The 23,980-nt window shown below is 41.1% G+C and overlaps 1 protein-coding gene across 1 annotated transcript in view; it reads left to right on the top strand.

Annotated features, from left to right (window-relative positions):
- PHF8 (PHD finger protein 8) overlaps positions 1 to 23,980 on the top strand; it is a 3,148,719-nt gene that overhangs the window by 1,943,089 nt on the left and 1,181,650 nt on the right. Inside the window, exon 14 of the mRNA XM_044080095.1 lies at positions 20,443 to 20,618. Coding sequence (XP_043936030.1) covers positions 20,443 to 20,618 — 176 coding nt within the window. The remainder of the gene's footprint in view (positions 1 to 20,442; positions 20,619 to 23,980) is intronic.

Raw genomic sequence — 23,980 nt, 5'->3', positions numbered from 1 at the left:
CAGTGGTACTTAAAAAGTCTCTGGTGTCAACATTCTCAGGACCTGGAAACAGCGATTCCTATCATCCCTTGCCTAAGGGCAGAGTTCCTTTGCTGGGCAGAGGCGTACAACCACAACTAGGGACTCCCTTTCACTCACCCCTGCCACCCAAACCCTGACAACAGATGCATCAGACTGTGCATGAGGGGCTCACATGGCAGGCAAATGCATTCAAGGCAAATGGAGCCCAGGACAAATTAACCTGCATATCAATCAAAAAGAAATGGTAGCTGTACAGAATGCACTTGACAGCCTTCAAATACCTTATCCTGCCAGGACAACTCTTGATAAAGACAGACAACACCACAGTTATGTGGTATAAAAACAGGCAGGGGGGAACTCATTCCTACCCACTCTGCAGGTTAGCCATGGCTCTGGAACACAGCATTGAGCTATCAAGTGCACCTGGAAGCTGAATTCCTGCCAGGCAAACAAAATTCGCTGGCAGACAACTTAAGCAGAAATCTAATGGACCCACACGAGTGGAAACTGGAACCAAGCTCATTCAGATTTGTAATACACAGGTGGGGGACACCAGAAGTGGAGCTCTTTGCTTCCCCCCAAAACCATCAACTGAACAAATTTTGCACCAGAATTCCTTACAGCCGAGCATGGAAAGTGGATGCACTATCCTTTACATGGGAAAACCTCTCAATCTATGCCTTGCTTCCTCTGCCCCTTTTTTCAAAAGTACTACTCAAGATCAAACAGAACAGGCCAAGGACAATCCTTATTGCACCAGACTGGCCACGCCAGCACTGGTACCCTCTCCTACCCAGTCTGACAGCAGTGCCACCCTGGCACCTACATCAGACCCCCTCTCTGCTGTCCCAGCAGGAGGGACAGATTTTGCATCCTCAGCTGCAAACCCTGAACCTGGCAGCCGGCTTATTCCCTGAACACATTACCAGCAACCCTCAGCAAACAGGTGCTGGAGGTTATCCTTGAGGCCAGGAAGCCTAGTACAAGGAAATCCTATTCAGAAAAGTGGAAAAGATACTGTTCTTTGAGCCAGTCTCAAGGAAAGGACACAGTCGTGCCCACATTACCTCAAATCTTAGATTATCTAGCAGAGCTGCTCCACAAAGGCTTGTCCTTCTCATCAGTTAAGATTCATGCCTCTGCCATCTCAGCTCATTACAATACTGAGCCACCCTCCTTCTCTCACCCTCTGATCAAACAGTTCCTGAGAGGAGCTAACAATTTAAGATCCCCAAGGAGAGCTCCCACTCCTGCCTGGGAACTTAACTTTATACTAGAGAAGCTCATGCTCCCCCCTTTTGAGCCTGCTGCTACAGCAGAGTTAAAATTCCTCTCTTGGAAAACAACCTTACTTCTAGCCATCACTTAAGCAAGAAGAGTGTCTCAGTTACAGGCCCTTATGGCTGTGGAACCCTTTATTATCTTCCATGCGGGCAGGGTTTCCCTCAGGACTAACCCATCATTTATGCCCAAGGTGGTATCCAGTGTGGCTTTAAACCAATCCATCCATTTACCAACCTTTTTTCGTAATCCTCAGAATAAAGAGGAAAGGGTCCTGCAACCTTTGGACGTGCACAGACAGCTCAGGTTCTACCTTGACAGGACTAAACCTTTCAGAAAATCTGACCAGCTGCTAGTCAGCTTTGCTACAGGGGGCAGAGAGGGCAAGGTTATTTCAAAGCAAACCATTTCTAAATGGATAGCACACTGCATCCATTTCTGCTACAAACACCATGGAAAACCTACCCCACAGGTGATCAGACCTCATTCCACTAGGGCTACCTCAACCTCTGCTGCATTTTTCAAGGGAGCCCCTACCAGGGATATCCAGGAAGTTGCAATCTGGAGTTCTGTACACACCTTCACCAAGCATTACCACTTACCTATCTTTTCTAAATCCAGAGCTGGATTTGTCACAGCAGTCTTACAAGGCCTGCTAGCCAGCCTTAATACTTCTTGACTGTCTCCACCCTTCCTCAGCTTTGGGAATCAACCCGTGTGTTATGACTGCAACAGTGAAACACAAAGAACATAGTACAGTTGTGTACACTTCCCATAAATGTAGATGTTCGAGTGTATTCACTGTTGCAGTCCTGGTTACCCTCCCTCCAGGCCCCTTTCTTTTCTATACTTTCTATCTATCTTCTTTTTTTGGCCATATCTTATTTCAGTGGTATTTACTTTCTACTGGAGGTGTTCCACACCACATCATTGCTTCCTATTTTGGGGGCTCCTGACACCTGGGGCAAGAAAAACTGATGTAATGGCGTCGGCTGCATGTTTTATACCCCTGATGATCTGACGTTATGGAAGAGGCAACAGCATCCGACGCAGAAATCCCAAGACTCTGGTATTCAGGCCGACTGAGGGCTACCTGCAGGCAGATAACCCAGGTGTGATGACTGCAACAGTGAATACACTCGAACATGTACATTTATGGTAAGTGTACACAACTGTAATTTCTGAAGATGGTACATCTGGATGTCACCTTTATGCCCTATGCTACACGAGTAGCATACGTGTGACGTACAGCGTACCTTAAAGCACCCTAAAGCTTTGGTATACTGGCCACATATCAGGCTGCCCTAGGCAGGGGGGATACCTAATGTTATGAATACTGCAACAGTGAAGAGGAGTACATCTGCCATTATGGTAAGATTTTACACAACTGTACTTTCTATTACTTAAGAGTGCCAGATGACAACATTTGCTGTTAACTCCAAAGACGCACAAATGCCTCATCTGCCTAGCAGCATAATTTGAGCCAAGGCTGCTGCCACTGGGAGTCCAGTAAAATGGTTAGAATGATGCAAATTATGTCTGAGGAAATTCACCTTTTCATGTCAGTAGTAGAGACCTGGAGGCCGTGATAATTCACATATACAGTATGATTGAACACATGGCATTTATGTCAGCCTTTATCTGCACACTAAGGATTTACCAGACACACATTGAAGACACTGCTGGATAGAGTTGAGAGTTTGTATAAGTAGGCTGCTATACCACGCTGTCTCAACAAAGTTCTGCAGGCATTCATATGGATTTCCCCAAGAAGAAGGGACACAGGTAGGCCTTGTCAGGCACCCATATCACTGGGTAGAAGCTCTGAGACAAGATGTACATCCCGCAGCAATGCTCAGTGAATGTCAGGAGGTTCCCTTGCATGCAATAGATCCCATCATTTGAGTAACCCGGCATCAAACTCACATGCTAGCACTTGCTGCTGATCTATAGGACCCTCACAGACACTGTCTTTATGGGACATTGTGTATGACATTTTTAAGTGCTATAACACACATCTCACTCACCAGGGAAAACAAGTTATAGTGCCATAGAGGTCACAGCACATCATATATTTTGGAAATTACAAATGCTGCACTTACCTACATGTCCCTGAAATAGAAAAATAAAGGAAGATGGGGGGAATTAAAAGAAAACCTTACTAAACTAGAGACCTGTTGTAGTGGTGTAATATTTCATGACAAAAAAAACAACTGGTGTTTTCATTAGCAACTAAGTACAGCTTCAGTAACACATTATTTGAATTAACCACGTTATAACACTACACCATTTCATATCACCTGCTGTTTTGTAGTCCTCTCCCACTGATGTAATTGGCATTTGTGCCACTGACCACTACACATTGTACAAGTATGGCTAATACCATATGAACAAATCATTTATGTAATATGTATGGAGAAATGTCTGATGTACAGTGTAAGTTGACCATGCACCACTCAGCATAGCTCACAGATAACACTGCTTGTGCCAAGTGTTATCTTTGTAACTTTGCACTGTCATGTAGTAAACATCATGGCCAATAGTTGTGGACTAGATGCTGTCACTTCTCCTGTGCAGCTACGTTCAATGCACAAGCCTGATTGTAGAGGTCGCCATGCTGCTGTCATCAGCTGGCAATCATCACTGTTGCCGTTGGTGGGAGAAGTGATTGTCCTGCCACAGTATGTCATTGGTTATGAAAGTTGCCCACCAGCCCAGTGCATGATCATGTTATTCAGAATGTAGTTAGTCATAAACATTTTGCCTGCAGTAGCAGAGTTGTACTAAAGGGCATCCCTTTCAGACTCCATTACATAACAGAAATGGGCTTTGAGCAGGCTGAGCACTTGTTCAGTGACTATGTCCAGGATAGGGTAGAGTGAAAGTGCTCCTCTGCAGCTCCCTGTAGGTTACGGACTGATGTCATTAGCCAAGGGGTGTGTGTGTAACCTGCATTACCTGGAAAATGGAACAGGAAAGGGTCACGCAAGGAAAAAGTGACAGTGAATCACAGAAGGCAAGGACTAGGTTTCATTTGCATAGTTCAGTTGCAGGCTTTGTGCACACACTTTTCATTTACATTTCATTATTCCCTCATCTAGTTATGGCCTTCTAAGAGAGTTTCTAACTGGTGTGCTCAAGATCAGCTCATATCTGTGAATTGCGCCTCGCGCCTCACCTGTGCTTATGTTTAGCCAGTAGATATACCTGCTGCACAATTGCATAATGACACTAAATACCACCCTTGATCTTTGTGCTTGCCAAAATAATTATAACTTTTTTTGAAAGCTTTCATTAAAACAAAAAGTCTTGTAAAATGTGGCATAGGTTCCGAGTTGATAAGAAAAATGTATAAAGGATTGTCTTGCCAAACATTAGTGGGTGTGTGTATCACAAAAGTTAGAAATATACATTTTAAAAAAGATAAGCTGCCATATATAATAGGTAGGAATAATAACTTCTTACCACAATGGTGACACTTTCAGTATTATCATGGAATGTGAATGGTGTCACAGGTATAGACAAAAAGGGAAGAATATTGAATTATGTTAAGAAATGCAGAGTGAAAATAGCAGTGCTACAGGAGACATATTTGGAAAGAAATGAGCATTTGAATTTGATAAAGAAAGGATTTTCAGGGTGGATATTTAGTAAAATATCAGGGATAAAGGAAAAGAGAGGAGTACTTATACTAATTGCTAGAGGAGCCCCAGGTGTGATAGAAGAGTGAAAAAAGATAATAATGGCGTGTTTGTGGTAGTAAAGGGCTACCGGCACAGGAATAGGATTATGCTGGCTTGTATTTATATTCTACTTAAAACTGCTATTATGGAGCTTTAAAAAAATTTGGGACAAATAATCAGCTTTCAGCAGGGAATATTATTTGTAAGTGGGGACTGCAATTTGATTTGCAACAATGTGTGGATGTATTTGGGGAGCTTAGAAAGAAAAATATAATGAGGGTAGGTTTCTGAAGACATTTATGGAAATACTTGGTGTGAAAGACATGAATTCAGTAGTAGGAACTCTTGAGAAAATGTACATATTATTCCCCAATGTACAGTAACTGGGCTGGACTAGATAGAAATTATGTTTCACAGGAGCATGTCCATTTGAGAACTTTGACAAGCAATTACTAGAAGATGGAAATCAAAGTGTAAACTAACTCTGTTTGAAGTAGTGAATATTGTAACAGAGATAAAAAAACTAGAAGTGAGATCTTTAGAGAAGAGGGTAGGAGCAAATGGAAATTGTGGGAAGAATACATGCAGAATAGAGTTTTGGAGGAGGAGTGTGGTTTAAGGGTAGGCAGGAATTAAGCAGTTCATGTAATGTTGGATTGATGGTAATTGTATAAAAAGAATGTATGTGTTGTATAATGTTTGTAACTGTGAACATGTCAAAATGATTTGTTTTCTTTTATATAAATGTATGCTTGCTTATGTCCTAAGTAATATTTCAGTAAGCGTGTTAAAATAATTCTAGCCCCTTCTTGCCTTTTTTTCTTTACCCCCTAGTTGGAGACATCCTTTAGTTTTTAGAATAGTTTGTATGTTTTTTTCTGTTATCCTGAAGAACTTTTTGAATCTCTCAAAAAAAAAAAAAAAAAAAATATATATATATATATATATATATATATATATATACATATATATATATATATATATATATATATATATATATAGATAGATAGATAGATATATCCTATTCTCTGCATCTCTCGCTGCCCTATCTTTGGTGCCATCTTCAGTGTTGTCTCTCTCATCCTCAGAGACATCGGCACATTATCCTCACCTAATAGCCTTCCATCTACTCCGTTTGAGGGATTCCTTGTTTGGTACCACCCACCTCTTACTCAAGGAGGGCAAACCCAACCACTGACACGAGTACAGCCTTTCAGATCATGGGGAGAGTTATTGCTTCTCCAGCATGAATACCTACACAGCAGTTGGCTCCACCCTGTGTCTCCATCTCTTCTTTCTCTAAGCCCCATAGTGCATCCAGAGGTCAGAGCCAAGGAACTGGCCTCTTAAGTGCTGCTAAACTGCAGGATGTGTCCTCTGGGAGTTGGATCTCACCATCTGATGATCCAGGTAAGACAACATACAAAAGGTGGTGCATTGACTCCCCATCAGTCAGTCACTTTACTGACTCAGACCATTGAGAGGGTCCTCCCGTTTCCAACCAAAAGATGTCACTTTTGACAAGATTCTGAAATTAATGCAGACGAGAGAAACTTGGCCCAGTAACCCACCATCTCAGGATGAGGAGGTTCTTTTTGAGGCCTAAGGCTCAACTCTCTATCATAGGTGGTCCCTCCTGCATACCACCTAATTGATTTAGTCGTCAGGAGGTCTTGGCAGTAGTCCAATACCTGTGAGCTTGTATCCCATAAACCATGTAAGATTCTCAGATCCCCTTTGGACAGGCAGTTTTGTGTCAAGGATCCTATGGTTGATTCCATTATTTTGGCAGTGGCTACTAAGAAAGTGCTAACTCTGGACACAGCTAATTTCCTCCTGCCCAATAAGGAATCTAGAGCTAGGGAATGGTTTGGGAAGTGGGTATATGCTTCAAGGACTTTTATGCTCAGGGCCTTAAGCTACATCACTTATCTGAATCGCTTCCAGAAGGATCTAGCACAGCAAGCACTTGCTACTGTCAGAAGACAGCCTACATTTGATTCCAGAAAGCAATTGGAAACTGCTCTGATAATAAAGAATAAGAAATTAGCAGATGGTACACAGTGGATGCATCCATCCTCAACCCCTTTTTCCCATTTTGCACATGGGGTTGGGGTGTCACTTCAACAGTGACAATCATCTCAAAGTCAAGGTTTACACTGCTGGGTTGCTAGCCCTGCCGCTGTAGTTCATCCGTAACACTCACTCACACACACTCATGGCCAATTTAATGTGTCCAGTCCACCTACTGTATGTCTTTGGAATGTGGGAGTAAACCTGAGCACCAGGAGGAAACCCACGTGACCTTAGAGAGGATATGCAGACTCCACACAGAAGGCACCCCAGCCGAGAATCGAACTGGAGAGCCTTTTATTGTGAGGCAGCAATGCTAACTGCTGCACCACCATGGCTGCTACTTGTTGCCAAAGTCGTTGTGCCAAAAGTTTTTGTGCTTTGGAGTTATCAAAAACAGCTGCTTAATAGCAGTCTTTTTAAAGTCATGCATATTATCCAGGTACTCGCTTATTTTTTGTTTAACACACTGCAGTTAAGCCTCCTCTTGTTCTGCGAGATCCCCCATATTCTGTAATACTTTAACCTTTGTGAGTCCCTCTAAATAATTCTTGTTACTTATTAATCTGTTCTCTTTTTCTGTGTTTTTATACCCTATTTTTTTAAATTCCACTTTCATTTTATCCCACTCACTAGCTGTAACCTTTATGGAGTACTTTCTGTCTTCCCTATTAACTCCCAAATAATTTTCACTACCCATTCATTAAATTGTTCTCTTTTTAACGGGTATGTGGGGAAGTGCCAGTGTCTCATTTTTATTTTATTACCCTGAATTTTTGTCTTGATAGTTTTTGGCTAATCTAAAATAGTTATTGGATGTGTGTCAGAGTTCTCTATTAAGTGCACATGCCCCTGAGGAAATATAATTTTTGTCCAGTCTTGCCCAGTTATTGTACCTTGGGAATAATATATAAATTCTCTATGAATTCCTGCTGCTGAATTCACGTCTTTCATACCAAATGTTTTTATACATTTCTTCAGAGATCTACCCTCTTTTGTTATGTTTTCCATTCTAGCCCCACAGGTACATCCTCATTGTTGCAGATCAAATTCCAGTTCTTATCTATAAATAATAATTCCTGGTGAAAGTTGATTAATTCTCTAAAACATTTTTTAAGCTTCATAACAGCAGTTTTTGGTGGAATATAAATTCATGCCAGGGTAATCCTCACTCCTTATCAGTAGCCCCTTACTAGTACAAATCTGCCATTGTTATCGATTTTCCCCTTTTTATCACTGTTGGAGTTCCTCTAGCAATTAATATAAGTACTCCTCTTTTCCTTTGTCCTCTATTCTGCTGAATATCCGTCCTGAAATCCTTTCTTTATTAAATTTACATGTTCAGTTTTTTTCCAAATGTGTCTCCTGTAGCATCACTGTTTGCACTCTGCAGTTTTTTATATGATTAAATATTCTATCATTTTTGCCTATACCTGTGTGACCATTCAAATTCCAAGATGATAAGGAAAGTGTCACCATTATGGTAAGATGTCATTATTCCCACTTGTTATATATGACAGCTTTTTCAACTGTCTTTTTCCAGCTTTTGTGATACATGTGCCCACTAATGGTTGGCAGGTTAAGCCTTTATTCATTATTTTTCTTATCAACATCAGAACCTATGTTACATTTTACAAGACTTTTTGTTTTAATAAAAACCCTGAGATAAAAAAAAAAAAAAAAACACCCCATAACCTGTTAATGTAATACAAATGCAGGCAACTATTTGCATCTTCAAGTAATGATGTTTTAACCCTTCTAATAGGAAACATCTGTTCCAAATAGACAGCTGCTAACACAGGCCTTAACTGACCTGAAATTGATGTTATTCATACTAAGATGAGTGTTATCGCCTGTGCTTCTACTTACTCTAATTGTTGTCTGTTCTTTTTTTATATATCTTTATTCTCCACCCAGATGTAAAGACAAGTTGCATGCTTCCAGAAAACATTACTTTTTTAGTCTTGAAGAAACTGGCTTTTAGTGCCCTGTTGTCAGCTCCATGGAAACATAAGAGAAAAAATGTAGCCCCTTGTTGTAGCCTGGAAGATAAGCTGAAACATTTATTGCTAAAGGAAAACATATATTCACTGTTCTCATATTTACTTGTTTCCACTTAAAAATTATTATTGGATTAAGCCAAAAGTCTTAATCCAGTCATTCATCTATGCAAAGGTAAGAGAAAGTATATTAGCTCTACATATATTACGATCTGTGTGCTTTAGCATGCCATCCCCCACCTCAGCAGTCTAAGATTACTGTCTATTAAATTAAACATGCTTCGTCTAGCATTTCTTTTCTTTTTGCACTGCAGTGCCTACATGTTTTAATACCAAAAAAAGAAGAATGAGAAGAACAAAAGGCGTTTGTGTACTTTAGTAACTTTTATCTCATGCAAGAACAACTAAAATATTTTACTATAAAGCTTGCAGTTTCATAGCAGTACTGTTAATATTAGAAGTTGTTTGACTTACAGTTGCCTTTTTCATTCTTCTTCCCCTCCCCTCAGTGTCCTTGCAAACATTAATGACATGAACTGAGGCAAATGCTTTAAAGTTCTCCACAAGTTTAACAAATTCAACAAAAGTCTACCCTTTCCACTTTCTTATACAGCCATATTCCACAAATGCAATTTCCCTGTTGCTGGTTCTTCTTCATCTCCATATCTCAGCTGTGGTTTAGTTCCCTAGTACTCCAAATTATTCTGGTCAGTGCTTGTGTTTTTCTGTCTCTTTCAAGCATTTTTCGTTGAAACAGTGGAAAACGTATTACTGACAATGTCCTCTGCATGTGCTTTGTTATCAAAGAATGAAAAGCAAGTCACCTTCTGCTTGATGGCTCACTTTTTTTTTAACAGACTTTTCGTTAGCCTTTTCTGCATCAAAAATGATATTGATCTTGCAGGTAAAAAATATTCTGGAGACAGCTGGGTATAGCAGTTTGAACAACTGCCTCTCGACTTTCCGTGATTACTGAAATAAATGCGTTTCTCTACTGCCTGGTGTACAGTGAATAATCATTTTCCATAAACACTCTACTGTCTCCAACTTTTAATGCTTTGCTCTTTTGCCACAGTTTTGTCAGGATCAGCTCTTTCTGCTGGTAGGTATGCATCTTTACTAATACAAGTCTTGGCTGTTTTCTCATGACCATTTGGCACATACACATGGTTTTCCCGTTTAATAAACAATTCCTGCTGTGGAATACCAGTCCATTTGCTTATTTGTGCCCTCATATAATTAATGCAGTCTGTTCCTTCTAGTTTCTCTTGTACTATAGAAAATCTCAGATTTTTCCCTATGTATTTTGTCCTCCTATTTTACCATTTTAGTTTTAAATATCTCCTCTTGAGTAGTTTCACCCTAAAAAAACACACACAGTGGAGCAGCCAGCAAAATACGAAAGATTTAATAGCGTTCTGGTACCTCGGCTAGAATGCCTTCAGAGGAATAAATTTTCAATACTACCATGCAGTTAATATATACAAAATTTCCAATTACACAATTGACAATTACAATACTAATTAGCCCTTAAAAGAGCCACCACCATAATTATACAAAAACATAAGCATAAATTCATACATTAAAATTTATTTCCCATAGGTGCTAAAGTTTTATAATTCAAAATAAACCTACTCTCTAAGTTTAATAATTTATGTGCAAAATTACCCCATTAAGCATATAAGACTACCTGCCATTCTTAAAACAGCCCCCCCCGACTCCATCCCCTATTCCTAAGGTTCTCTTACTGCCTCCCTGCGTGGAAAAACATCACCACAGACAGGTGTGTCTTGTCTATCATACAGACGGGTTATTTTATGACCTGGATCACAACCCCTTCCTTGAGAGGCATTCCACAGCCCCCTAAAGTACAACTTCCATTATTTCAATCAGTTATAGACAACCTTATGGCCCAGGGAACAATTTAGCCAGTACCTCTGTCAGAAAGGGGGAGAGGGTTTCTACTCAAGACTTTGTCTAGTCCCAAGAAATGATGGTCCCTGGAGATCAGTTATAGATCTTTTCCATATCAGGTCTTTCTGCAAGTATCCACTTTTCAAATGCTCACTCTGCAGGCCCTCTTCCCCTTGATCTTTCCTCAAGGGTTCTTGGCCACCTTGTAAATCAAAGATGCCTACCTGCATATCCCAATAAGGCTCATCTCCAGGAAATATCTGCACTTTTCTGTGGCCTCCTCACATTTTCAGTTCTGTGCCTTGCCCTTTGGACTTTCTACAGCACCAAGGATCTTCACCAAGTGCTTGCCACCAGTGGTGGCCTTCTGCAGGATTCTAGAGATTCACATTTTCCCTTACCTAGACGAACTGCTCATCCAGGCAGACTGCACAGAATCCCTGCAAAGCCATTTAAAAACAGTAATTTCACTCATGCAAGCACTGGGCTTCAAGATACATTTTCCCAAGTCCAACCTGACCCCCCTCTCAGGACCAGATTTTTCTGGGGTGCAGGATAAGAACAGATGTCATGAGGGCCTTTCTGCCACCCCAAAAGATGGAAAATTTAAAGCAGTACCTGCTTACTGTCCTCCAAGCCACAGCCTTGACTGCCAGGCAGTACCTCAGACTCCTGAGTCACATGGCATTGACCATTCCCATGTTACCATTGGCAAGGCTCCACATGAGGAAGCTACAAGGGTACCTAAGGTGTATATGGACATAGCACACTCATCCTCTAAAGTACAAAATCCCTTTCCTTCCTTGTCTGAAAAAAAAAGATTCATTGGTGGGTGGACCAAGTGAGCTGCAACCTAGGACTCCCTTTACATCTTCCCCTACCAGTGCAAGAGATGTATACGGATGTCTCAGATCTGGGTTGGGGAGCAGCCATGGGTTCACTGAAGTCCAGGGCACTTGGCCGGACTCCTTCAGACTAGAACATATCAATATGAAAGAGATGAGAGCAATTTTGTTGGCCTTAAAGGGCTTCCAACATACGCTTAAACAGGGCCCACTAAAATTGTTCACAGACAACACTGCAGTTCTGTGGTATGTGAATAAGCAAGGGGGAACAAAATCCTACTTGCTATGCAGACTAGCTCTCCAAGTGTGGGAGCTTGCCACAACACAGGGAATCACACTACAGGCTGTGTATATCCCTTCAGAACAGAGTATGCAGGCAGACATATTGAGCAGGTCCATGCCACAGTCCCATGAATGGATGCTCCACAGGGATGTGTTCTTGGACATAATCCACAAATGGGGTATACCTCAGATCTGTTTGCCTCCCCTATAAACAGACAACTTCCATCCTTTTGCACCAGGCTGCCCAGTCCCCTGGCAAGGGTAATGGACTTCTCCTTCGCAACATCTTGGAAGGGGTTGTTTCTGTGTCCATTCCCCCTTCCCACTTTTACAGAAAGTCCTGCTGAAAATTCAACAGGACAAACCAAAAATCTTGTCAGTTTCTCCCTTTTGGCCAAGACAGCACTGGTTTCCCCCTCTTTCTGCATTTAACCAGGGGCAATCACCACAAGTTGCCTCACGGAGTGGACCTTCTCACACAGGACAAGAGATCCCTAATGCACCCACACCTACAATCTCTGAAACTTACCCTGTGGGTGATAGAGTTATGATACCTTATTAGACACCTTTACAATGAGGGCATTCTCTCAGTCCTGCAGGAGACCAGGAAACCTAATACAAGGAGGTCTTATGTGTCTAAATAGGAAAAGATTCTCCTCTTGGTGTCTACAACGACAGTTAGACCCTTTCCAGGGTGATGTCCCTTTGGTACTGTCATATTTGTGTGAACTCTTGCAGTCAGGATTGGTGTACTCTTCTGTTAAAGCCCACCTTGCTGCTGTTTCAGGTGGTATACCTCTGGATCCCTCTTTGGCTTCTCGATTGCCTGCTAAAATGTTCTTAAAGGGAGTTTTGCATCTCAGGCCCCCAGGAAACCGATTCCTCCACCCTGGGACCTGAATTGAGTTTTGGCAAAGCTTACTGTGGCTCCCTTCAAACCAGCTTCTAGGGCCTCCCCTGAAACACTGCACTTAGAAAACAGTACTACTAGTTGCCCTGACTTCAGCTAGATCAGTGTCAGAGTTACAGGACCTCATGACCATCCTTCCTTTGCTTATCTTTCACAAGATAGTGTAAGCCTTAGGACCAACCCTTCCTTCATGGCCAAGGTGGTCAATGAACTATCCTTAAACCAAGCCATTCACCTCCCCACCTTTTTTGCTCACCCTCAGGGTGACAGAGTGTCTTACATTCCCTTGATGTGCATAGATGGCTTAGGTTCTATCTGGACAAAACCAAACATATCAGAAAATCAGAGCAATTGTTTGTCTCCTTTCATCTCAGTGCCCTGAAGAAAGCTGTGACAAAGCAGACAGTTTCAGCCTGAATTTCTAGAGCAATTTCTTTCTGTTATGCATGCCATGGGAAATCCTTAGGGTCAGAAATTAAAGCACACTCCACTAGGGCTATGGCTTCATCTGGAGCTTTCTTTAAAGGATTGGACACTGCCACAATTTTAGAGGCAGCTGCATGGTTCGCTGTCCACACCTTTACCAAGCATTACAAATTGGACAACATTTCCAAATCCAGGGGTGGATTCACCAGGGCAATCCTGCATGGATTTGTAGAAAATATTTCCAAGCCGCCACCCTCTTCTTCATTGTAAGCTTTAGCACTTACCCCAATGTTGAGAATAGTGCAACATGAGAATAGAAGGACATTGAATAGTTGTGTAAAATCTTGCCATAACCACAGATGTCCTTCTCTTCCATGTTGCAGTATTCCTTCCCCCCCTCCTTCCTCTCTTTTTCCATCTAACTGGATGGCATTGAACTTGCAATGTTTCCTGGGACTGGGGTGCTCATTTCTGAGGTCTGGTACGTGCAGACATCACACTTATGGCCAATGTACCCAGCAGTGACTACAAGGTTTTGTTTACTGGCTGGACGTTCGGGTAGCAAGAGAGGAGAACCCATGTTTTGAGAATACTGCAACATGGAAGAGGAGGACATCTGTGGTTATGGTAAGATTTTACACAACTATTCTTTCTTGGAACTATGGTGGGTGTTTCAGGGTTTCTTCATTTTGTTTTGGCCAGATACATGCCTCTTACTTTGAATTTACTTGTTGTGGTCATATTTATTAAAGTTAGTTTTCTGCAGTTTCTAAGTCTTTTTCTTTCAACCTTTTTTTCAGGCTTTTCCCAATTCTGTTTTCCCTTGTAACCCTCCCCCATCAACTTGAAAAAAAGTTGAGTTTCCTTGTCTGCTTTTCTAACTCTTTTTCTATTCAGGCATGGTTCTGGTTTCAGGATTGGAGTTTGGTAATTACTGTGATAGCTGGTGTTGTAGACATTTGCTATACATTTAACGTGGGTAAGGATAAGACCCATGGTTTCAAAAAGTGCAAGCAATGTAACACAAGATCTCATCCCAAGACCCATGAGCTTTCCATTGTGTGTCTTGGGCATCTTGATTCTTATTGTCTAATTTGTAAGAATTTTAATTCCAGAAACAATTTGGTGTTAAAGGGTCGTCTTATGGGAGAAGCCCCAAACAGAAGCAAAAAGACAAGAAGTCCAGTGACAAGGACAGGAGAGAGCATCCAGAGAAAGAAAGTAAAAGAATATCAAGTGATGCAGAAATGTCAGTACTAGAGAAGCTTTAGCCTCCTCTTCATGTCCAAGGCCATTTTCCATGACCACTCCTTCACTCCCTGCTTCTCCTCCAAAGCAAGACTGTTTGAGGCCAACAGACTTCACTCCAAGAAGAACAGGAAGCTTCTCCCTGGATAAAGAGTTGTTAAGCTTTCTTTTCTCCCGTAACACTTTAGCACTTCCGGCTGTTTCTGTAGATCCCTCTGTAGCCCCAAGCAGTTAAATTTGGACAAGATTATGACAGTGGCTTTTGTGAAGGCTCATCTTCAATTTAGTGTTCTCTAAGACCCCTCAATATTTAGGGAGGAGCAAAAAGGTATCCAGGCCCTTTTCTTAGCAGTTCCTGTCCTGGGCCCATTTTCTGCACGAAGAGTATTAGAATGGGCCAAAGAACCTATGCCAATGTTCTCATCATCTATGGATTTGACTTCCTTAGTGGTAGTGGAAGTGTTTTCCTGAATATGTCAGCATCGATCCCAACTAGGACTGAAAAGATCAGCACTGTGGGCCTGATGACTCCTGTCCCAGTGTTTTCAGGGCCATTGTTGTTGTTGAAGCTGTCTGATTTTGATTCTTTTGATTCTTCAATGCTGAAGTCCACCTTGGATGGTCTGTGCACTGAAGTCATCAGTGCTGATGTCCCCCCCCCCTTTCGGCATTGGTGCCTATGAGGTTAGTTCCATTAGTTTCAGCAATGGGTACTTTGGCTGGAATTTTGACACAGAGGAGATAGTATTCAATGCTGATGTCCACCCCCCCCTTAGGCATTGGTGCCTATAAGGTCAGTGCCAGTGGCTTCAGCAGTTGGTACTTTGGCTGGAATTTCGGCACAGAGGAGATAGGATCAGATCTTCCTGCAAGAAGAGGCACCTGCTCCACTAGTTCTACCTTATAAATGATTAAAGCAGAGTCATCAGGCTACTCCTCCATCTTACCCTCCCAGGACAGACAACCTCAAAGATGCAGAAGACACTCCAGGTCTGGGTTGCTTTCTGCACAGGAGACCATAGATGAATCCTCTCCCAAGCTCACCTAGCGGAAAGACTATGCAGAAAGAAGAGGAAGTACATAGACTCCCCTTCAGAGTTCCTCTCCCCAGACATGAATCTCTGTGATGGGGAGGCTTCACCCCAATCCCTTCCAAGGCAGAGGGGATCATGGCCTATTGGCCTGATCTCCCCTGAGTAAAAGATGCTTCAGAAGGCCTAACTACCCTTACCGCCTAACTACCCTTACCCCCAGTAGCCTCAGTAGTACAGCTGCTGGATAAACTTGTCAATGTAGTGTGGTCTAATACTTGGATAGAGACTGATATCCTGGAACCAGTTTCACAGAAGCCCGACAGAGTGATACAGACACCAAAGGATAGGCCCAGTTGGAGTAAGGCACTTCTTGTTGACCCCATTGTTGTGTCAGTGGCTACCAAACGTGAGATTCCCTGAAGACTCTCAGGCAAAGTAACAGCCAAAGAATTCTCAGATGATCAATTGCTTTGGAAAGTCTTTATGTGTGTCAAGTATTTTTCAGTCTGGGAAATGATCTACTTGCAGCTTACAGTGAGACCTGGCTGGTAAAGCCCTGGAAACTCTGAAACTTTAGCTTACTGGAGACCTTTAAAAGCAGTTGGAGACTCAGGTGACCACTATTAATTCCATCACTTTGCTGTCCGTGCATTTTTTACACAAAGCAGCAGATGGAGCAGCTATATCTGTAGTATAAAGCATCACAGTGTTGTGTCAGGCCTGACTACACCTCACTGTTTTCACTAAACACTTCTGGGTGGCTTTTGTCAATGCTGTTTATGACAGAACCTCATGTTCTGGGCAGAACATTAAGGATAAGCTGCTGTAGCATGAGCAGAATGGAAAGATGCTAACAGCTGTTGCAGTTATGTTCTCAATCCCCCAGAGATCGTAGTCCCCTTCTGGTTTCTTTGATAAGAACATCTAGTTTCAGAAGTCCTAGCATTCTCTTCACCTGCAGAACTTTAGCAAAACTTCCCATGGGTAGAGATAGCTTATCTGGTGACAGCCACCGAAGAGGCTGAGGTGGACGGCGTCAATGGGGGGTTCCTGCTGTCAATCAGACAAGAATGTTAGCCCATTGAAAATTATATCCAGAGGCTATTCAGTACCATTTTTAAAACTACCCAGGCAGCTACCCTTCTATCCACTTTTAGTGCCACCACATCAAAAGATGGCAGCTCAGTAAGAGGTAAAAAACAACTGTTAAAAGGAGCCGTCCAGGAGGTCCCACCTGATCAGAGAGGATTCAGATGTTAATCAAGGTTCTCCTTGGTTCCAAAAACTCAGGACCTCAGACCAGTTCTAAACCTCAGTCATTTGATTCAATATGTAATGTCATCCTAGATGGTCATGGTGCAATCCATCATGCCGTACTTGCAAGCTGGAGATTGGATATGCTGTTTAGATTTCCCGGATACACATCAGGATAGCCAAACCATTCAGGAAATCATTCCTGTTTCAGGTAGGAGTCTGTCAGTTTAAGTTCAGGGCACTGTATTTTGCTCTCAGAACAACCCTCCCCCCAGGTATTCACCAATTACATTGCTTTAGTTGCGTGACTTATGGGGGTAAAAATATTTCCTTACTTTGAAGGCTGGCTCATTGTGGCACCTACACTGGAGAAACTCATTACAGCAAGACAGTATTTTCTTCAGCTGTGCCAATCCTTTGGGATTGCAGTCAGTCTTTTAAAATCTCAACTAAAGCCATCCCAGTTACTGATATTCATATGCTGCCATTTGAACATAGTTTGAGAGCTGGGCATATTACCACAGAACTAGATGTCTACATTAGTTCAAGCTGTACTAGACCTCTCCTATCACCCAAGACTGGATGCAGCATTTGTTCTCAAAGTTTTAGGCCTTATAGTGGCCGTCATCCAAATGGTACAATATGTCAGATTACACACAAGAATTCTTCAGTGGACAGTAGACATTCAGTGGTATCAAACAGCAGAAACCATGATGAACCCCCATAAAACTGTTAAAGATGTGTTTGAAGCATCTGTCATGGTGGACAAAACTAGAAAACCTCAGTTCTGGTAAACCTTTTCTTCAGCCTCCTCCAGCAGCCACTCCAACCATGGGAGCATCTTTGCTGGGGTTGGGGTTAGAGGCATTATTTGAATAGAAAGGTCCAAGGGACATGGACCATAGATGAAAGAAAATTGCACATCAGTGTCTTGGAGATGAGAGTTTTCTTTCTTGTGTTGTAGGCCTTTCAAGACCTTCTTCCTCAAAAAATGCAGTGTCCATCCACTCAGAAAGCATGGCTGTATTATGATGAATAAACAAGCAGGGCAAAACTTGATCTTACCTTCTTTTTTGAGAGGTTATGCAGGTTTAGGAGTGGTCCATATTGTCACTTATCCTTCTTAACTGTAGTACACATCAAAGGGGCATTCAGCCTGATTGCCAACAGGTTGAGAAGACAGATTTTGTTCCCACACAAGTGATCTCAACCATTTAATAGCCCTTTAAAGATATTTTGCAAGTGGGGACGACCTTGTTGCAATATCTTTTCTTCACCATCTGCAACAGATTTTTCTCCAGCATCCCCCAAAAGACACATTTGCTCACAATTGGCTTTCAGGCTCCTTTACGCCTTTCCCCAGTACCATTCTTTCTGATATTTCTGGAGAAAGCCAAAGTGTGTAAAGCCACATTTTTATAACCCCATTTTGGCTACAGCATAATTGGTCCTCCCTGCTTTGACCACTTCTAAGAAGAAAATACTTTCAGCTGTCATCTTACCCTACAGCTAACCCCTTGTTTTTTCAATTTCCGGTAATGGCGCAGGACCATGGGCTCCCACCACAAGTTATAAATTTAATTACAACTTCCTAGGAACCCTCAGTCAGGAAAATTTATAGAGGCAGATGAATGAAATTGTCTGACTGGGCAAAAAAAAAAAAAAAAAACACACACACACACATATCCTTTTTCAGATCAATTCTCTAAAATACTGACATTTTTGACAGAGTTGTTTCATACAGGAGCCAGCTGCTTCTCCATCAAGTTCACTTGGCTACAATTTCTTTTTATCAAGGGTCTGCACCCTCATTAATCTTCCACAAAACTCTGTAGACTATACATAAAAGGAGCTTTCCTTTCCCAACATCCACTGACCCATCCCTTACCTCTATGGTATTTAAATTTTGCATTGAAAAAACTTCCTGTTTCCACATTAAGACCTGCCACGTCAGCTGAAATTAAATTTCTAAACTGGAAGACCCTTCCTGGTGGCCATTACCACCGCTAGATGAATCTCAGAGTTGCAAGCCCTTTCTTCAAGATTCCCGTACATTGTATTCCACAGACAGGGTATCTCTTTAGACCAACCCCTCCTTTTTGCCCATAGTTGCTACACAGCCTAGTTTAAAATCAGTCCATTTACCTACTAGTGTTTCTACAATACTATTCCAATAAAGACTAATGCAAACAGTCTTGCTTGGATGTGCATAAGCATCCAAGGTTCTGCTTGTAAAGAACAAAATAATTTAGGAAGGATGACCAGTTACTTCTTATTTTTAAAGCTATGCAGTGGTCAGAAAGTACAATCACTGTGATATCTAAATTGCTATCCGACTGCATCAGTTTTTGCTATTGACTTAGCAATAAGTCTCTGTCTTCCAAATCAAGAGCACACACTGTCAGGGCTCAAAATACCTCAGTCTTTTCTGAGAAATGTACCTTTGGATAAAATGTGCACACCTGGTACATGGTCTACTTTACGTATATTTGCTAAAGGTAACAGTCTCGATATCTTATCCAAGTTTAGAGCATCTTTTGGGCTCTCCATTCTCAAAAGTCTCTTATCCTAGTTCCACCCAAGGCCTGCTGCTGTGGATTCTGTCTGTCCACAGACAGGATCAGTGTAAATATGCAGGTTATATACTTAGCAAAACATTGGATTTAGTTGGTCTAACCACTAACAACCCCCTACCTATCCTGTCCAAATTGACCCATCTGGAAGAACATAAAGTAGCACCAGAAGCCAACATTTGGTGCTCGGTTGCTAAATTGCCCATGTCTTTAGGAGCCTTTTTTCCCTTGTTGTGATTGTCTTGTCGGAAGCATATTGGCTTACTTAATCTAGAGAGTTAACTGTGAGCAATGCATTAAAGGGCAGGGGAGGAGCTTGAGCTAGACAGAGTTCTTGTTGCTGTGGAGATGAAGCAGCTTTGGTGACTAGTCCATCTGTTCCTGTGCACAGACACAGACAAACTGTAGCCAAGTACTGGTAAGTATATAACACTTTTCACAGAAAGGATTAGGATTGATTGTAAAAACGTTTCTGAAGACATACTAGTATCAAAAACAGTGAGTAAATTTAGGAATGTTTGGGCAGGCATGTGACTGTCATGAAAACATCTAGGATTGAGAGGAATGAGCTTTTACGCAGTAGAAAATGCAGGTTAACTTATCCATTATGTATTGGGCACACTAGGTGGGCCATATGTTCCTGATTTGCTGTCAGAATTTGTTTCTTTGTATCATTCTTTAAGATGTGTTACGATTTCTAGTATCTTGTGGAGCTGTACTGCTCATAACTATCTTAACTGTAAACATGTCTGCCAAAACAGGAAGGAGCTGGTCATACACACAGTCCTAAGATTGTGCTGCTACAGACAAGGAAAACAGGAGACCAATGTCATACATCAGGCATGGCAAATTTTAAGATACAGAACGTAAGTTGTAATATTTTCCGTTTTTGTTACAGTACCAAGCAAAGAAGATCTTTGGTTAGCTCAAGGGGAGCCCAACCTCTAGAACGTTTACAGAAGACCAAGTCTCAGAGATATCAGCAGGGTTTAAATGAGTTTGAGTATGACTCTGAAGATGATTTGCAGATTGATGAAACTCCACAAAAGGATAAGATGATCAAATTACATAAAAGTAAGTTACCAAGCATACTTCACCTACTTCTTGCTATATCCATCTCTAGTCACTGATCTGCTCAATACTGTAAGGAATGGAGCCAGTCTCTCCAGCCTTCAAGTCCCTAGTACCATAACATTTTTTATTCAAAATACTACTGTGTTTTTTTCGATTCACTTAATTTTACATTTGAAAACAACATCATCTAGAAAATGGAGTATGCCATGCAGTTTCAATTTTTGATGGAAATTATGACATTGTGTCAGTAGCTCATATGTTTCAGTAAGAGTGTGTACATATAGTGAGACAAGACCGAACAAAACGTAAAGGTGGTGGAGTAGCAATTCTATTTAAAAACGGACTTCTTATCTCTACCCTGCCTTCTAATCCAACCCAGGATAGTAACGCAGAAGTCCTCATTACTAAACTTCAAATCAACGCAAACAAATCTTTATACATTATCTGCATTTACATACCACCTGGAAATAATATCACTACAATAGAGGCTTTTCTAAGCTGGGTGTCTTCTACTTACCCCCAAGAAACAATAATACTAGGCTTAATTTTAACATTGACTGGAAAAGTGTTAGTGCTGAAAATCCTACCTCTCATATTAACCTCCATGGCTTTACCCAAACCATAACCTCTACAACCAGAACTAACAAACCTAATAAGAAAGAGAGCACCTTAGACTGGATACTCATAAATAATCTGAAACAAACTTACAGGGTAGGAACCCTGCCAGATGATGTAAGTGATCATTCTTTGACCTACATCATAAAAGAAAAGAAGGATTTTCCAAACCTCCCCACCTTTAGGACAACACGCTCTACCAAACACTTTAACTCTGAATTATTTCAAACTGAGCTTAAAGCATGCAACTGGAACCCTTTAAAAACCCTTCCACTTGAAGAGGCTGTAAAGTATTTTAACTCTACATTCTTATCTATCCTGGATAAGCATGCTCCTAAACGTTCCATTAGAATGAAGTCTAACCCAGCCCCATGGCTTTCTAATGAAACTAGAAATCAAATTATGCTTAGGAACAAAGTCTGGGCTAAATGGAGATCTAACAGAAATATCTCTGATCATCTACATTTTAGGCAGCTCAGAAATAGTACAAAAAAGGCAATACTTACAGATAAAAAAAACTACTACAGTAAACGCCAACAAACTCATCGAAATAATCCTCAAAAGTTCTGGTCTTGCATTAATAAGCTCCTTTCCCCAGGTAACTCTCGAACACCCACCCCACTTGATACAGATCCAAATACTCCTCATCAAACTGCCAATACCTTTAACTCTTTCTTCACTGAGACTATACAATCTCTAGCTAGTCAACTTATCTCAGAAAACTCCAGCCTTCCCATCAACTTACCACACTCTTTATCTAAATTCAAACTACAACCCATCTCTACTTCTCTCATCTATAAATGTATTCAAAAACTCAAGCCATGTACTCCATCTGCTGACCAACATCCTTCCCAATGTCTCCCAAAAGCAGCCAAAGTAATTGCCTACCCTATATCTATCCTTATAAATAGAACAATCCAAGAAGGAACCATCCCAGATATTTGGAAAATCTCCCACATTATCCCCTTACATAAAGGTGGGAACTCTAATGATTACTCTAACTATCGGCCAATTGCTCTCTTATCACCCTTAGCAAAAATTATGGACAAATGCATTCACCAACAACTTTTGCATCATCTCTCTCAACATAACTTAATACCAAACTGTCAACATGGCTTTACGCCATCACATACTACCACTACTGCTCTTCTATCCTTTACAGATACCATCAATAGAAATCATAACAAAAACATCCTCTCATCTGCACTCTTTATTGACCTCTCTAAAGCTTTCGACATGGTAAACTATACCCTCTTAATCAATATTCTTGAATCTCTTTCCTTTGATTCTCTGGCCATTAAATGGTTTAGATCATACCTCAGCAACAGGCAACAGGCAGTCCTCTGGGAAAATCAAATTTCATCCTTTTTACCTGTCACCATCAGGGTCCCTCAGGGCTCCATTCTTGGACCACTTCTTTTCTCATTATTTATTAATGATCTCCATGTAGCAGTTCCTCAAGCCACCTTTATTCAATATGCAGATGATTCCACACTAATATGCTCAGCAACCTCTCCATCTGAACAATATTCTCTTACTCAAAATGTTTTCAACACTGTAGAAACATGGTTTACCAAACGTTGCCTCCTTCTTAATGCCAAAAAAACAAAAACTCCTTCTCTTTACTCCCACTACTAGGTCCCCCCCCCCCTTAGATTTATCAATCTCTTCAAATAATGGCACTGCTATTTTCCCAGACTCTACCACTAAACATTTAGGAATAACCATTGACAATAACCTCTCGTTTGATTACCATATAAATAACACCATTAAAATAGTCAACAGAAAAATAAGCTCCTTATATAGAATAAAACCCTTTTTAACCCCAGCAGCCAGAGCCAAGATCACTCACTCCCATCTAATCTCAACCCTTCTGTATGCTTCACCTATTTTTTACCAACCTTAAGAAAACTAACCTTAACAAATTAGCAACTTCCTATAATAACATTGCCAGATTCGCTACTGGCAATCCCTTCAGAACCCACCACTGTTCTAATCTTAGGCAACTAGACTGGCTGGAATTCCAAAACCATCTGATAATCCCCCAACTCACAATTGCCCACAAGATATTTTACCAACCCAATAACACCCCTATACTCTCAAAGCTCTTAATCCCATATAATAATCTGAACTCCCTATGTTCTTCTAGCAGCCTCCTTGCTAGCATAGCAAAGTCTAATAATACGGCTGGTGACTCTCTGTTTACCAACACAGCAGGAAAAAACTGGAACCTGTTACCCAATGAACTAACTCTAATTACATCCTTGCCACTCTTTAAACAAAAACTTAAAAAACACCTCCAAATGCATTGGTTATGCCCTTGTAGTAACCCTGACTAACCACCCTCTTCACCTCTGTTTCTTCCTCTTGTAACCAAACTTCCAAACATTTAAATGCTTAGTCTTGTAAGTAAGACTGACACTATTTAAACTCTAATCAACTTATTGTTTAAATCCTTCTACCTGATGTGAACAATTGTATATAATTCTTACTGTATTACATTTGTTTAGCTTTCTTAAGTGATATTATGTTTACTGTAGCTTTCCTCGAGTGTTTTTATCTCTAGAATGTAACAATTACCTGTTTTATTTTGTTTATTAATCCTTTATTTACCATGTAACAATATTTCTATACTTTTGTATATCTGTGTGGAGCTTTTCTCCCCAGGCCTCTACTGAAAATGGAAATATATCCAACTAGACTAGCCCGGTCAACAAATGTAAAATAAATAAATAAATATATATATA

Source organism: Protopterus annectens, chromosome 8.part0 (assembly GCF_019279795.1).
Source record: "Protopterus annectens isolate FY-2018-M chromosome 8.part0, PAN1.0, whole genome shotgun sequence".
Classification (NCBI taxonomy): Eukaryota; Metazoa; Chordata; order Ceratodontiformes; family Protopteridae; genus Protopterus; species Protopterus annectens.
This window is presented reverse-complemented; position numbering and strand designations above follow the sequence as displayed.